At 41.7% G+C, this 14,043-nt stretch overlaps 2 protein-coding genes across 10 annotated transcripts in view; one reads left to right on the forward strand and one right to left on the reverse strand.

Moving 5' to 3' along the window:
* MAJIN (membrane anchored junction protein) overlaps positions 1 to 14,043 on the forward strand; it is a 197,937-nt gene that overhangs the window by 94,383 nt on the left and 89,511 nt on the right. The window lies entirely within an intron of this gene.
* SLC12A7 (solute carrier family 12 member 7) overlaps positions 1 to 14,043 on the reverse strand; it is a 95,722-nt gene that overhangs the window by 30,787 nt on the left and 50,892 nt on the right. For all 8 annotated transcript variants that reach the window (XM_083449319.1, XM_083449315.1, XM_083449313.1 and 5 more), the window contains 4 exons: positions 8,857 to 8,987; positions 7,659 to 7,885; positions 5,973 to 6,184; positions 4,747 to 4,914 (listed from right to left, as the gene is read on the reverse strand). In XM_083449319.1, the coding sequence (XP_083305445.1) occupies positions 4,747 to 4,914; positions 5,973 to 6,184; positions 7,659 to 7,885; positions 8,857 to 8,987 (738 nt within the window). The remainder of the gene's footprint in view (positions 1 to 4,746; positions 4,915 to 5,972; positions 6,185 to 7,658; positions 7,886 to 8,856; positions 8,988 to 14,043) is intronic.

Raw genomic sequence — 14,043 nt, forward strand, 5'->3', positions numbered from 1 at the left:
GTTGTGGTTAAGCTCTCTCCTCCTTAACCAAGAGCTGTAGTCAAAGTTTGTTCTTGGCCACATCTTGCAGTGTGCCAAAGGCTCCCATGCCTAATCAATGAGGCTGCTAGACAGAAAAGGGTCTTCTCTGTTTAGAAAATTAGTTCAGGCTATGTATTAGGAGAAATACTGCGCTTTTCACATTTTGCTGAGCCTAGAAAGGTTCAGAAGGCTTTTGGACTATTGGGTAAAGGCTGGAAAAGTCATGGACTACTGAAGAAAAAGATGCCTAAGGATAGATAATATTCCTTTATATGTCTTATTTTTATTTTTATTTTCTCAACTTTTTTCTTTCCCTCACTACCTGTTTTCTTTATTTTTGATATCTGGTCTTGGCTACAAAGTGTATAAATATAATATTAATAAAATTATTATTTTTTAAAAGATAATTAGTTAATGATTAGTTTACTAATGCTGCAAATGTATTTTTATAAATTCATTTTTTTTAAAGAAAAATGTTTTTCTATGTATTATGGTTTTCCAATAATAAAGAGAATAATAAATCCAAAACCAGCAGCAGAAAAGTACTGGTAGAAGCAGAAAATATCTTTTAGTGCAAATATAAATTTAGGATAAAAGAACTCTGTTTTGAGAACAATATTTGGTGATACTCAAATACAGAAACTATAATTAGCTGTAGTCAATGTCTCTTTTGTGGACACAGACATATGAACATAATAACGACCTTGTTTGATACATTATACAGCCCAGGCTACCTGTTGGAACTGAGAGAAGAATATATTTTAATCATATTATGAGGCAAAACTACACTGTAGCAAACTTCTAGCAACAAGTCTGCAACCCATTCTGGCAAGGCTAAGAAGCAACCCCTAAAGGCTTGCCAAAACGAATGTTTCTTCACTATTTTACAAGCAAGCTTCACTCCTGAAGAAAAGACATATAAACCAAAAGGTTCAAAACAAAGTCTACCTCTATACTTTGAAAAAGGTGAAGAAAAGTGTTATGACCATAAAGGAAAATGCGAAGATGTCAGTACAAAAGTTCAGCGTGTGCTGTACAAGAGACTTCTATGGAAGAGTTCCAGCAATACTTTTCAGCCAATCAGGACATGGATGACCTTAGCAAATGTATTATGTCCCAATAGTATTCATTACATGAGAGAACAAGTTCAGACAGCTTCTTCCATTTCTTGCAGGAATCAAAGCAACACAAAGGAAGACAAAGCCCTTATTTTTATAGACATGGAAAGAGATGCCAACAAAATTCCAGTTCATTCCCTGTTTTGGCAGTCATACTAAAATAATATGCTCTATCTCATCTGCAGACTTGTTCATATTGCGTACCCAAAAATACTTCTCTCACGCCAAAAAACCCTAAATACTGAATATAAGATTTTTACAGACACACAAATTCTTATTTCTTTGTTCTTACTAAATTAAACGCTTCACTCTGAATAACACATTTGAATTCTGAGTATCTGAACTCAAGCCACTGTGTTACAGCGGTTCCAGTTCTACCTCCAGGACTAAGTCCAGAGAACAGTATTGGGAGAGTGCCCTTCAGCCCCCTGGGGGTTGTGCTGTGTGGTGCTGCAAGGAACAATTCTTTCTCTAATACTACTTAATATCCACATGAAGATTCTGAGAGCACTCATTAGGTGGTTTGGGACCAGGTGTGGTCAGTACACTGATGACACAGCTCCATTTCTGCTTGACATCTGAATCACAGGATATTGTGTGGGCCCTGGACTGGTGTCTGAACAACAGATGAGTGAAAAGGAACCATTGGTTCCTACCCAAAAGGTAGTTCTTGATGCTGATAGAAGTTCTTCAATCTGAAATTGCAGTATCACCTTGTGATGAAGGCAGGAAATAACAATTTAGGGAAGTAGAATGCTCTCAGCATGCAGTTGCGTCTTCACTAAGCTCTACCAAGTCAGTCTAGGAGGAACAACATTGCCTAAAATGTAGGAAACCCACTAAAAAAGAAACTACGAAAAAAATAGTCCTTTAGAATTACCTAAAGCCAGGAAACTATTAATAATAACTACCCATCAGATATGAGCCCAATGGTTCTTTCTATGTTGCTAGTGAAGCTCATCAATCCAAGACATACTAAATGCTCCAGATATAGGGTGGGAAATTGGTAGCAACCAAATTATTGGCAAAGGACCTGCTTCAGGACCCTCTGACCAAATGGTGCTTCAGCTGAAGCATACCTGCCTGTCTTATAATGGTCTACTGAATGAGTTTAGTGGCCGCTCTGCACTGACAGAAAAGGCAGTGGAAGCAGCTGCTGTGCTCGTTGAGTGAGTAGTTATCCCGGCTGGCACAGGCAGTATCTGAGATTCATTGGCTGGGGAGATAAAAGCCCTACTCCATCTAGATCAGGCTTCCTCAACCTCAGCCCTCCAGGTGTTTTGAGACTACAATTCCCATCATTCCTGACCACTGGTCCTGCTAGCTAGGGATCATGGGAGTTGTAGGCCAAAAACATCTGGAGGGCTGAGGTTGAGGAAGCCTGATCTAGATAATGTTGAATTAGTTACTTTCTTACCTAAGTAAGAAGGAAGAAATGAGACAAAATAATGCCCATTAATATAAAGCACTGGCTCTATACCCTTTAAGGTCCTGTGGACATCTGTGGAATGCCCTATCAGTTCCAGATGGTGAGCAGCAGACAGACAAAAGGTGGGCAGGACTAATTACTGCTTTCTATGAAATTTAGATGCAACTTTCAAGAAAGGTCTCTTCTTGCCTCCATGAAAAATACAGAGGTGCTTTGCAGCAGAGAGGGTGAGCGTTCTACTTCCTAAATTGTCGTTTCCTGCCTTCAACGCAGACACATGGCTCACTGCATCCAACGGCATCCAAACGTAGACAAAAACCAGCTCCTCCACCTCAGGAGGTCTCATTTGTAACAGTCACATCAGTTTGGGCAAAGTCATGCCAAAGTCATCTTTCTGGTTTGCCATCTTGAATCAAAACAGCATCCAGTATCAAAACAAAGATGAAGACTGCTGCCTCCATCTCAGGAGCTCTCATACCAAGTAGGGTGACAATATTTTGAGAGGCATCCACATCAACACAGTTGTGATCTGTTACACCAAAACGGGCAATAGTACCTTCAGAGTCATCCAATTATGTGCAGTTTGGACCTGTAGCACCAAATTGGGCAAAGTCACATGAAACTGGGTGATATTTTCAGCAGCATCTACATCAGCGCAGTTTGAGCCTGCACACCAAACTGGGCAAAGTCATGTTTTGGTCCGCTATCTTAATTCGCAATGGCACCTGGCATCCAAATGTCAGTGAAGACCACCCCCACAACCTCAGGAACCCTCACACAGAGTTTAATGATACCAACTCGACAGGTGTCTGAACCCATAGAGAACAGGCGGGCAGACAAATAGACAGACAGACCATTTCCAAAATATATAGTAATTTTTTGTAAACCATTTAGGTTGTTGTTGTTCTTTTAACCAATCAAGTAGTATATACGTTTCGTTAAGTAATGCAGAAATTATGCGAGTGGTGGAACAGAACTAAAGGCTTTAACTGAATAGCCTCACATACCACTGAAGCTCTGACCTGGATAGCTCGGTTCAGTTAGGAACACCAAGGAAAAATTGTTATGTGCCTCTCCTCTTACTCCCATTCCAGGAAGCCATGCAATGTCTTAAGAGCTCCAGGGACCTGAAGGTTCAGCAAACTCCAGCTCCACATAGCATCTGACCCCAGGAAGCCCTGACAATCTGATGCCAAAGACAATCTCTGTCTCCTTTTCTCACACTCCAAGGCACTTCTCTTTCTTATTTCATTTCTGTTCCCTCCTTCCCATTTTTTTTTATAGTTAACCTCACTGCTGCTAACAGCACGCACTTAACTCTCCATATACCAATAAGGCTGTACATATCTGTCTAGCATCTCTTGCCACCCATCTGCAGATAAGCTGTCAGTATTATCTGAATGTTGCTTGCTTAACCACTATTTTTTGTTCTGTAATAATCTTCACATTGCCACAATCTTTCTATTTTGCAATGAAGTAGTACATTCTTTATTGAGGGCAACCAAAATGGTCAAAGGCCTGGAAACGATGCCTTATGAGGAACGGCTAAGGGAGCTGGGCATGTTTAGCCTCGAGAAGAGGAGGTTAAGGGGTGATATGATAGCCATGTTCAAATATATAAAAGGATGTCACATAGAGGAGGGAGAAAGGTTGTTTTCTGCTGCTCCAGAGAAGTGGACACGGAGCAATGGATCCAAACTACAAGAAAGAAGATTCCACCTAAACATTAGGAAGAACTTCCTGACAGTAAGAGCTGTTCGACAGTGGAATTTGCTGCCAAGGAGTGTGGTGGAGTCTCCTTCTTTGGAGGTCTTTAAGCAGAGGTTTGACAACCATATGTCAGGAGTGGTCTGATGGTGGTTCCTGCTTGGCAGGGGGTTGGACTCGATGGCCCTTGTGGTCTCTTCCAACTCTATGATTCTATGATTCTTTGATTCTCAATTCTTGACTGTTGTCTGATTACCCCATGTGTTAGTAACATTACTATGTCTAAACTAAATATCTCATTATAAGTGCTGGCAGAAAAGACATTTACATGCACTTTTTTTTTACATGTATGTGCAACTAGGACACATAGAGCTGAGTTAAGCAAATTAAATCCAATATGCAATTCTAATCAATACACAGAGAATCACTTCAGTTGTGAGAGAGAGAAAGGGGGGGGGAGGGGAACTATACCTGTCACAGATGGAAAATAAATTCCTACTAGCATGGTGAAATAGGTCATGATATCCGAATACACATAGTATTTCATTTTCGCATCTGTCTCTTCTAAAACAGGAACTGATGGCTGATCCTGTTTCTCCACAAATGCGAATTTGTCTCCATATACACTCCACAAATTATCTGTGAGGAATAAGAACAAAAGTTTACTCACTCAGGCCAGCTTCTAAACATATACGAACACTAACTCATGCAAATCATTCACTCTTCCTCAAAATATGGTTCTCTTATCAATAAGAAAACCTTATTCGTTTTGACCACTTGAAGTTTCTGGGATATTACTTATCTCAGAATGAAGATGTTTATTAGGCTGAATCCTAAAATGTAATATAAACAGTTCATTTTCACTTGTAAAACTGGCAACACTGATCTGTATGGCCAATAATTTGTGTTCTTTTTTTTTTTCTTTTCATGAGAAAGTGCATATTATGTGGCACAAATAAATCATACTGACAAATCTGCATAAAAGTAATGAAATGGACTGCAATGGAGAAAAGGTGCTGAGGATACTCCTTGCAAGGATACTAGTTTGTCAAAATAAAAATAATTTTAAAAATAGACTAAGTAATATAAATAAATAAGAATAAAAATGTGCACCCCACCATCGAGACCATTCCATTGTAACCATCCAACCTCCCAAAATTTCAACATCTCCTGCAATGGTTTGACCCCCTTCCATTTCAACAGTACAAATTCTACAAACGCTTTCCATATCTCCTCAAAATCATTTCTCCTGCATATTCCCCACCTTACCTTAATGGCACATGTTAATTTACCATTAATAGCCATATCCCACACCTCTTTATACCATTCTTCCATTTTATATCCTGCTTGCCCCTTCCCCTTTTTAACTATAATCATTTGTGCAGCTGTCAATAAATTTGTGCGCAAGTCCTTCACAGCCTGCTATGAAGGATACTAGTTAATCTAGGGCCAGAACTGAACTAAGGACCAGTTCATATGGGAAGTGTCATCTGCACATGCACAAGCAACCCTGGCAAACTGGGCGATCGCAACAGTCTGAAGAGGATGTGTTCGGGCAGCAGTAAGTACAAACTGTTGATAAAAAGAGCAGGAATTAAAAGGCTTCCTTACTCCTAACAGTATAAAACATTTGGGTTATCTACTTTCTGCACGTGTGGTTAAAGGTGCAGTTGTCACCTCACAAGATGTAAACTCACCAAGTAAGACTCTGCTTGCAACTCCTGGAATCCCCTGGATTTCTGTGACGTTGTTTAGCATGAAATATTCATCACAGGTGGCATTTAACAGTGGGCTATCGCAGAAATTTTCCCACAGCTTGGTAGTCACTGTCATATTGTTTTCTTCATAATATTTGACACAAGGAAAATCAGTATCTCTTACTAATGTACGATTTCCAAGGAGACAAACGCTAGAACACAAAATAAAAATCAATCAAATGCTACATGCGATTTAACAAATTTTTATGATTTGATTTAACAAGTATGTTCAAGCTAGGATAACTGTAGTTATAAAGTCAAGAATGCTTCCCCATTTGGGAAAGATGTATTTTTCCCCTAGCAGAGAATATGCATTTTGAAAAATAAAGACTTTTTAGAAACGTGCATGTTCTCACTTCCACTTTAGTACCTGCCTGTTCATCAGTACATGTGTTCAACAATTAATGAAGTCATGTAAAGAAGCAAGTTGAGTGAGTGACGTCTGGCACAAAATCTACATTTAAGTGCACATGAGTATATTTGCACAGAAGAATTTAGCCTGCCCTTCTAAGGAAAGACATTTCCTCAGAAGGCTTACAAGTTGTTAAAAATCACAACGTCAAAAAACCACCACCATCAAGAAAAACACAGCAGAGAAAGGAGTAACATATAATAAAATACAACAGGCTGTATCCACCATGGCAGTTCCACTCGCACAACAAATTTATTTGCAGACAGCGGAACTTCCTCTCCCTCTCCTGTCCCTTCAAGCCCTCCACACACTCACTAAATCTGCTCTGGAGGATTAGGGGATCCTCTGGAGCAGATTGTGGGGGCACAGGGGAGAGGACAAGAAATGGTAGTCCCACTGTGCAAGCAGAACTCCACTCGTGCAGCACTGTCTTCAGATAAAGGATTGGCTGGCTGGGCCTGCTGGAATAAAAAGTCTTCATCAACTGGCAGAAGACAACTGGAGAGGAAACCACCCCAACTGTCCCCACGATGGGAGCATCAAGCTCTTCCTTTCTCTCAGTCCCGGATGTCAGGGAACTGCCATCAGTGTCCGAGGGAGAGAGCAAGCTCCGAAGGGATCCCAGAGAGCGTCCCGGGAGTGGGAGAGGCAGCCCATCTTCCGGGGGAGAGAATCAGCGTAGCTCCAGTGGAGAAGGTGGGGAGATGGGGGAATCGGCGAGGCGATCCCATGACTCCTTGCCGGGGACCAGCAGGGAGAGAAGGGGTTCTCCGCTGCCCACGCCCTCCTTGCGCAGAAGGCTTCCGCGCAGGGAGAGTAGGCGGAGACTGGGCGTCAAAGAACTTCTTTGCTGGAAGAAGTTTAAGAAACGCCCACTGACGGATTCTGCCAGCGATTGAGACGGTCACAGGCGAGTGGCTGCCCAGACAGGAAAGGTTCACTCAGGCAACCCAGCCAGACGTTGGGACAAGCTTACGCACGAGCAACCCCTAGAACCATTACACCTGCCAAGCTCTCCAGATTCCGCTTAGAGTGTCTCCCAGCTACACTAATAAAGGGCATATGAGTTTGGGAAGGTTCTGATGACTCAGGGGGGCTCATTGAGTTCAGGAATTCAAATTTTTGCTTCAATGTCTGAACCAAGTAGATTCCAGATATTTAAAGCATGCTGTAATAATAATCATATATCTAAAAAAAACTTATCCTTTACTTACGGAAAGATTGGTGGTTCAAAAGCAGTTTTAATAACCCCTGCATAAATGGCAAAAATTGAAAGAATTACACAAGCCAAAAAGACGAGGGCAAGCTTATTGACGTATTTGACGCCCACAAAAACAACGAGGGCCATCAGAGCAAGGATGCATGTCCCATAAACTCTCATGTTGTTTAACATGGCTTCCTCACCACCTTCAAAAATAGCAGCATTGGGGGAAATGTATTTCTGTAGGGAAAACAAATATCAGACAGCTTTTAGCATGTAATTCCAAGACAGTTAACTTTCAGATCACTTAAGTAATCAAAGAACAGCAAGACTGTTACCTCAAAAAGTTAGCTTTTAAAACAAAACTGGGGGAAATTAGAACTTGACAACCGTTTCATCATTTGTCGAATTAGGATTTTTCTTTTATTTCAACATGGTTTTAGAAAATAAAACTAGGAAATATAATCTGAAAAATATCCGTGCAAGTTAATCTATTTATTAAGTTTGCATAAAAGTGCTTATAGGCAAAATATCTGTGAAGCAAAAATCATATATCAGGTGTGAGTAACATGTGGCCCTCCAGATGTTGCCGTGACTCCATTCTCCATTAGCCCCAACCAGCATGGCCAACACTCAAGGATGATGGCCAACATCTGGAGAGCCACAAGCTCACCAAATCTGGTTTAAATTATTCATGCATCACAGCAAGCATCATTCTTTAAAAAATGAATTTCTTCTGTGTAAAAGAAGAGGATAACAGCTCTCTTTAAGGTAGTTCTTGCCACCAACAATTTTCATAAATGCATGCATGGTACACAAGTATGTGTGCGCACATGAGATAGCACATATATTGCCCAATTAACTCAGGGAAGTCTTTAAAAAAGTAAATGTTTTTATCTAATAATTAAATATTGTCATCTCAATTTTAATTATTGTTATTAATTTGATTTCTTATCAACCCTTCACCATAAGATACCAGAGTACGGTACAAAATAAAAATGCAGTATTACGGTCTGTGCCCCTTCATTTCAGACAGTATGTTATTCCATAAATAAAATTCATTATGGATATGTACTTCTCCAAGTGTCACAGCTCTCTCTCTCTCTCTTCTCTGATGTTTTTAATAAAAACAGTATTGTAGTTCATTAGAAAGCAGGGGATTTGTAGTTAGTGCTACATTAACGTTATCAGCTTTTTAAACGGCAACTTACCAGTAGAATTTCAATTGTGCCAAGAATATACATAGCCCCTGCAAAAGTTGTGCCCAAGTAAAAACAGATTCCCACAGCTCCGCCGAATTCCGGCCCTAATGATCTTGAGATCATGTAGTATGAGCCACCAGCTGTGAAAGTAACATCAATGAAACACACATTAGCGCAATATTTAATGCCACAAGAATATTCAAAACATATTTACACTGCTTCATTTATTCAACCACTAATTTCTGTACAGTATACAAAAATGTCAAACAGATGGCAAACAAACATAACTCAACAATAATACAGTTTTAAGAACGGCCTGATGTAGTAGGAGATGGTGACTCCTCCATCGTGTTCAGGTCCACAGCTGATTTGCAGACCACTGAGCGCAGACGCGGATTTCACCCTCTTGTGTGCGTGGCACCATGCGTTCACATGTTTATCAGGCAGTGAACAGTGGTTTGGCAAAGGTAACACAACAGGAACAGTAGGTATTGCTGGAGTTACAGAGGGTTGGGACTTCATGGGTCGAACAGATAAAGCCACAAAGATCTAAATAGGAACTGAAGCAGGAACCAAAGGCATCAGCGCAAGGAAGAAACTAGAAACTATAACTGGCAGCTCTTTAGGTAAATCATCCAAAAGATTTGAAGTAATATCTGAAGAATCAGGTGAAGCCATGTTTACAAGGAAACAGCGGCAGCAGCTGGGCTATGTGATGAAACAGGCAACAAATGCTTGCATGGATCCTTACACGGGCAAGGATACTACAGAAAGATTGAGAGGACGAGGCTGAGGCAAAACAGAGTAAGAAAGTGAAGGATCAGGTGGCACAGAAATGGGGAGAGGCTGGGGAAGGACCCTCAAATCCCCAAAATCCATCTTCAGAGAAGACGCCACAAGGACTCAGGGTGCACAAAAACTTCAGGCAGAGCCCCTTCATCACAACTGGTTGAAAAGGGAAAAGGGCAGGAAACTTAACCAGACTCTGGTGGCTCACCTTAAACACAACACCTTTGGCAACGGCAGTGCCCTCAGCCACAGTATCTGGGATGTAATGGAGGGTGGCAGCTTCACCAGTCCCCTTGTTCCCCCCACGCCAATTGGGCTTGGCACCCACGACTGTAGAGGTTGACACCATCAGAGGAGGGCGGTGCTTATGAGCTGATTTATATGTTGCCTTAAGGGCCTCAGCCTTCAGCAGCTTCCTCTTGTCCATGGGCCAAGACTTCCACAGAGCTACTGCAGCTGTTGGCCTGGAGCTAATGGAGACCACCAAAAAAATGAAATAAAACAGAGCTGCAGTGATTGCTGAACCAAAGATTTGTGGAAACAGCAGGGGGGTCCCTTCCAACTCTACAATTCTATGATTCTATGAAATGCCATGGGCTGGTGCGGCTGATGGCCTGGAGTTCTAGTGAGGCTCAGAAAACGGCAGGCAGGAGAAAAAAAGCATTAAAAATTTGGCTCACACAACCCACAGAACACTACACTGCTTGGATGAGGAAGGGAAGGGACACTTCAACAGGCTATAAAACAAAGGAAGGGGGGAGTTCACTTTAAACTAGGGACAAGGGACAATACAAAGAGGGAGAAGCAGAGTTTAAAGGGCAGAAAATGGTAAGGCACAGCGTACAGCACACACAAGAAAGTGCCCACAATGACACATAATATGCCCAGAAACGAAAGACCAAGGACCACAAATTCACTAGATCCCCCCCCACACACGAATAATATTATGAACACAACCTCCCCCCGCAAAAGCAAGCACAGAAGCACACCAACAACAATTGGCAAGCCAGACCACAAATTCCAGAAACTACAGCAAGCTCTTGGTAGTGGGGCCCACCCTGTGGAACGCTCTCCCATCAGATGTCAAGGAAAGAAACAACTCTCTGACTTTTAGAAGACATATGAAGGCACTCCTGTACCGGGAAATTTTAAATGCATAATATTTTACAATGTTTTATGTGTTATAAGCCGCCCAGAGTGGCTGGGGAAACCCAGTTAGATGGGCAGTGTAGAAATAATATTATTACTGCACTTGTTTTACTTTTGTGATCACAACCTTATGCAGGTAGGTGGGTGGGATAAATAAATAAATGGAGAGCCATGGAAACCCACTGTTCTCTACTCTCCTTTATTTCCCATCACCACCCATGTACCCAGCAGGTTTTCCTCATTTACTGGGCTTTGGGAAGGGAGCGGGAGGTCTCTGACAGCATCTCAGAGACCTTGTGCCCACTTTTCCAAAGTTCAGTATGCGGCGCCTTCCTTACTGGCCTTTGGGAAGGAGGTGAAAGGGCTCTGGGGACATCCCAGAGGCCAGCAAGGAAAGCGCCTCCTTGCTTACCAGACTGCAACAGATTCCCCATCCTTGATATTGGAGAATACACTCCTTGAGATTATCAGAACTCTTATCATTTATTTATAGTTCAAAGCCAGCACTTTGAATTAGAAATAGACTGGTAAGGCAGTGCAGCTGCTTCAGAAAAGGAGTGGCATGATAATGCCAACCTAGCTATCAATCGTTTGGGCCAGCAACATTATGGGCCACCCGAAGTTTCTGGGTCTTAATTTCTTTAGATTTTATATAATAGCTGAATCCACCAAGGTTTGTTCTTGGCTTACTGAACGTTGCTTGTAGGAGCCAAGCAAACCACAATTCCTGGTTCAGATGCAACACTATGCCAAGATTACAGTTGCTTTCCTCCATGTGCTATTGAGGAGATGACACACAGCCCAGGTAAAGCAAAGGTAATGGTTTAATGTGAACTTGCCTACTATGACATGAGAACTGGGCCAGTGGAGAGGCCAGGAAGATGCAATGGGTGTTTTTTGTTTTTAAAGACGCATTCCATCATTCAGACATCAGTATGGTTGCCATAATTCAGTCTCACAAATCTGGGTTGCCTACTATACAAATTATTTTCCAATTATCCAATTAGAAAGGGTTGAGAAAGGGTTAAGCAACCGGCTTCCTGTTGATATCCCACTACAAATCACCCCAGATGCTTGGGTTTTTGATACATTTGTTGCTCCACCCCTTTTTGCCTCCGGCTCCACCAGCCACTGGCATACGGCCCTCAGGTGGTTTTCCAAAAATGCATTCGGCCCTAGGCTGAAATAAATTCCCCTTTGTAATAACATGTCATTCTATTTTTTATGCATAGAAACTCTTCGTTACATTCCTCTCTGCATGTAGTCTGGAACTTTTTCTCTTTCTTTCTCCCCATCTTAACATGTTTAGTTGGCATTTTTACTTCTAACTTTGATAGCAATGTACACTACACTAGCAATCAACAATGCAGTGCTTGGCATGTCAACTCAGAAGTAAGCCTCACTGAGTGCCATAGGCCTTATTTCCTGCCAAGCGGGTACAGGATTGCAACCTCAGGCTGCTTAGACATTGTACTGTTACTTACTAAAGACCATGCAAGCTTTCCTAAACTTTACTAAATTTTATGCAAACCTCAGTTCTTTCAGAACATCAACCATTGTTTCTCCTTGTTCAATGTACATTAGCGTTGGCGATTAGGAGATTCATGGGGGATAGTGTGATTGTGATATGTGGTTAGGAAAGGAAAGGAAAGACAGAAAGTGTGCAACTATCTCAGGCATCTGAAAAAGTGGATTAATTTAGAGACCCACAAGAGGAGCCTCTCTCTCCCTGCCCTGCTTACAGAACATGCAACATGAATGACAGAAGCCTGGTTTCTTCTAACTTCAAATGAAGATTCTTACCAAAAAAGATGCTTATTTATAGGTTCTTTCCTTTAAAACTGATGCAGCGGCATGTGCTGTTTTATGATATCAAGCAGGTGTGAAACAAAGAGTGACCATTAATAAGCCCCATACACATTTGCCCCCAGGAATGCAGATAGGAGTGTGTGAAACGAAAGTCAGACACGGACTTTCACGTTATTTGCAATTTCTACTATTTAACCTGTTGCATTCCCTAATGCTCTGTGTCAAAAATAGATTCTTAACAAGGAGACAGGAGAGGGCAAGAGTTTAAGAGTTGACTTGGTATGGTCATGCGATGCAGACATGCAGGACAGTGCAACATAAGGCTTATGTAAGCAAGTGAGTGCTGAATTTGGGCTAGAAAAGCAAGTCAGAAAGTGACCAAATGGGGTGAGATAGTGGTGGATTTGGGGGACTGGGGGACATAGGAGGCCTTTCCTCAAATGTAATGAGTTTCCTGCATGCCTGAGGGGGATCCCTCCCTGTATGCAAGAAGCCATACTTGCCCCCTTCCTTTTTCTGAGAGTGATACCCTGCCCCTAACAGCCAACTTTACTAATACAGGGACCGCATCTAGAAGCAAACAATATCTGGAACATTGTCTCAGAAGGTAGCAACTAAAAAAGCCTAGATAATCCACTAACAACAAAGGGTTCCTGCTGTGCTCTGTTCAGGCTAATTGGCTAACAGTGCTTAGATTATAAAACAGTAGGTATCAAGTAGCACTAAGGAAGAGATTGGCAAGGCTGTGGCTGGAATAATAACTGCAGCTTCACTGTTCATAAATCAAGGAGAACGAAGGGAACACTGGAGGAGAATTCAAAGGTCAGAAGCAATCCATGATCTGGGAGATTGTTTAATGTTAGAAGATGTATTAATTCGTTATGACAGAAAATGTAAGATCACTGGGCATAGGTAACTGCACAGCATAGGATCAGACTGCACATTTAGCACTTTGCCTGTGTTTTAACAGAAATGGCTTGCTTTACAGTCTCATTAAGCAACCCTACCTACAGATATATGTAGGCAAGTGCCATTGTGCAACTACAGACAGGGCTGCATTTCTAATGTTTCCTGCCAGCATAAATGTGAATGCTATTTGGTTGCTACATATCATTTCAAAGAAAAATAGTACCAGTATCAAATTTCTTATAGTGACACTGTCTGAAAGCACTGCAGAATGCATGTCTACTCAGAAGTAAAAACGAACTTTTGCTACAGCTCATGGTCAAGGTTAAATTACATTTGTGGGCTGAAATAGGTGCCCCACTTCTGATAAAGTCTCTTGTGTACGCTGTTTCTCCATTTCCACATGCAAATTGGGGAAGAGATACAGAAAGGCTTAGTTAGCTACAATGCTGCTGCCGTTGCTGTAAGAGCAGCAAAGGTAAAGCCTTTGCAGACACCCCCCCCCCCCAACTAGTCAGGCGCGGGCAGAATTGCAGGCACCTT

Source organism: Podarcis tiliguerta (genome assembly GCF_965153285.1).
Source record: "Podarcis tiliguerta genome assembly, chromosome: 7".
Taxonomy (NCBI): Eukaryota; Metazoa; Chordata; class Lepidosauria; order Squamata; family Lacertidae; genus Podarcis; species Podarcis tiliguerta.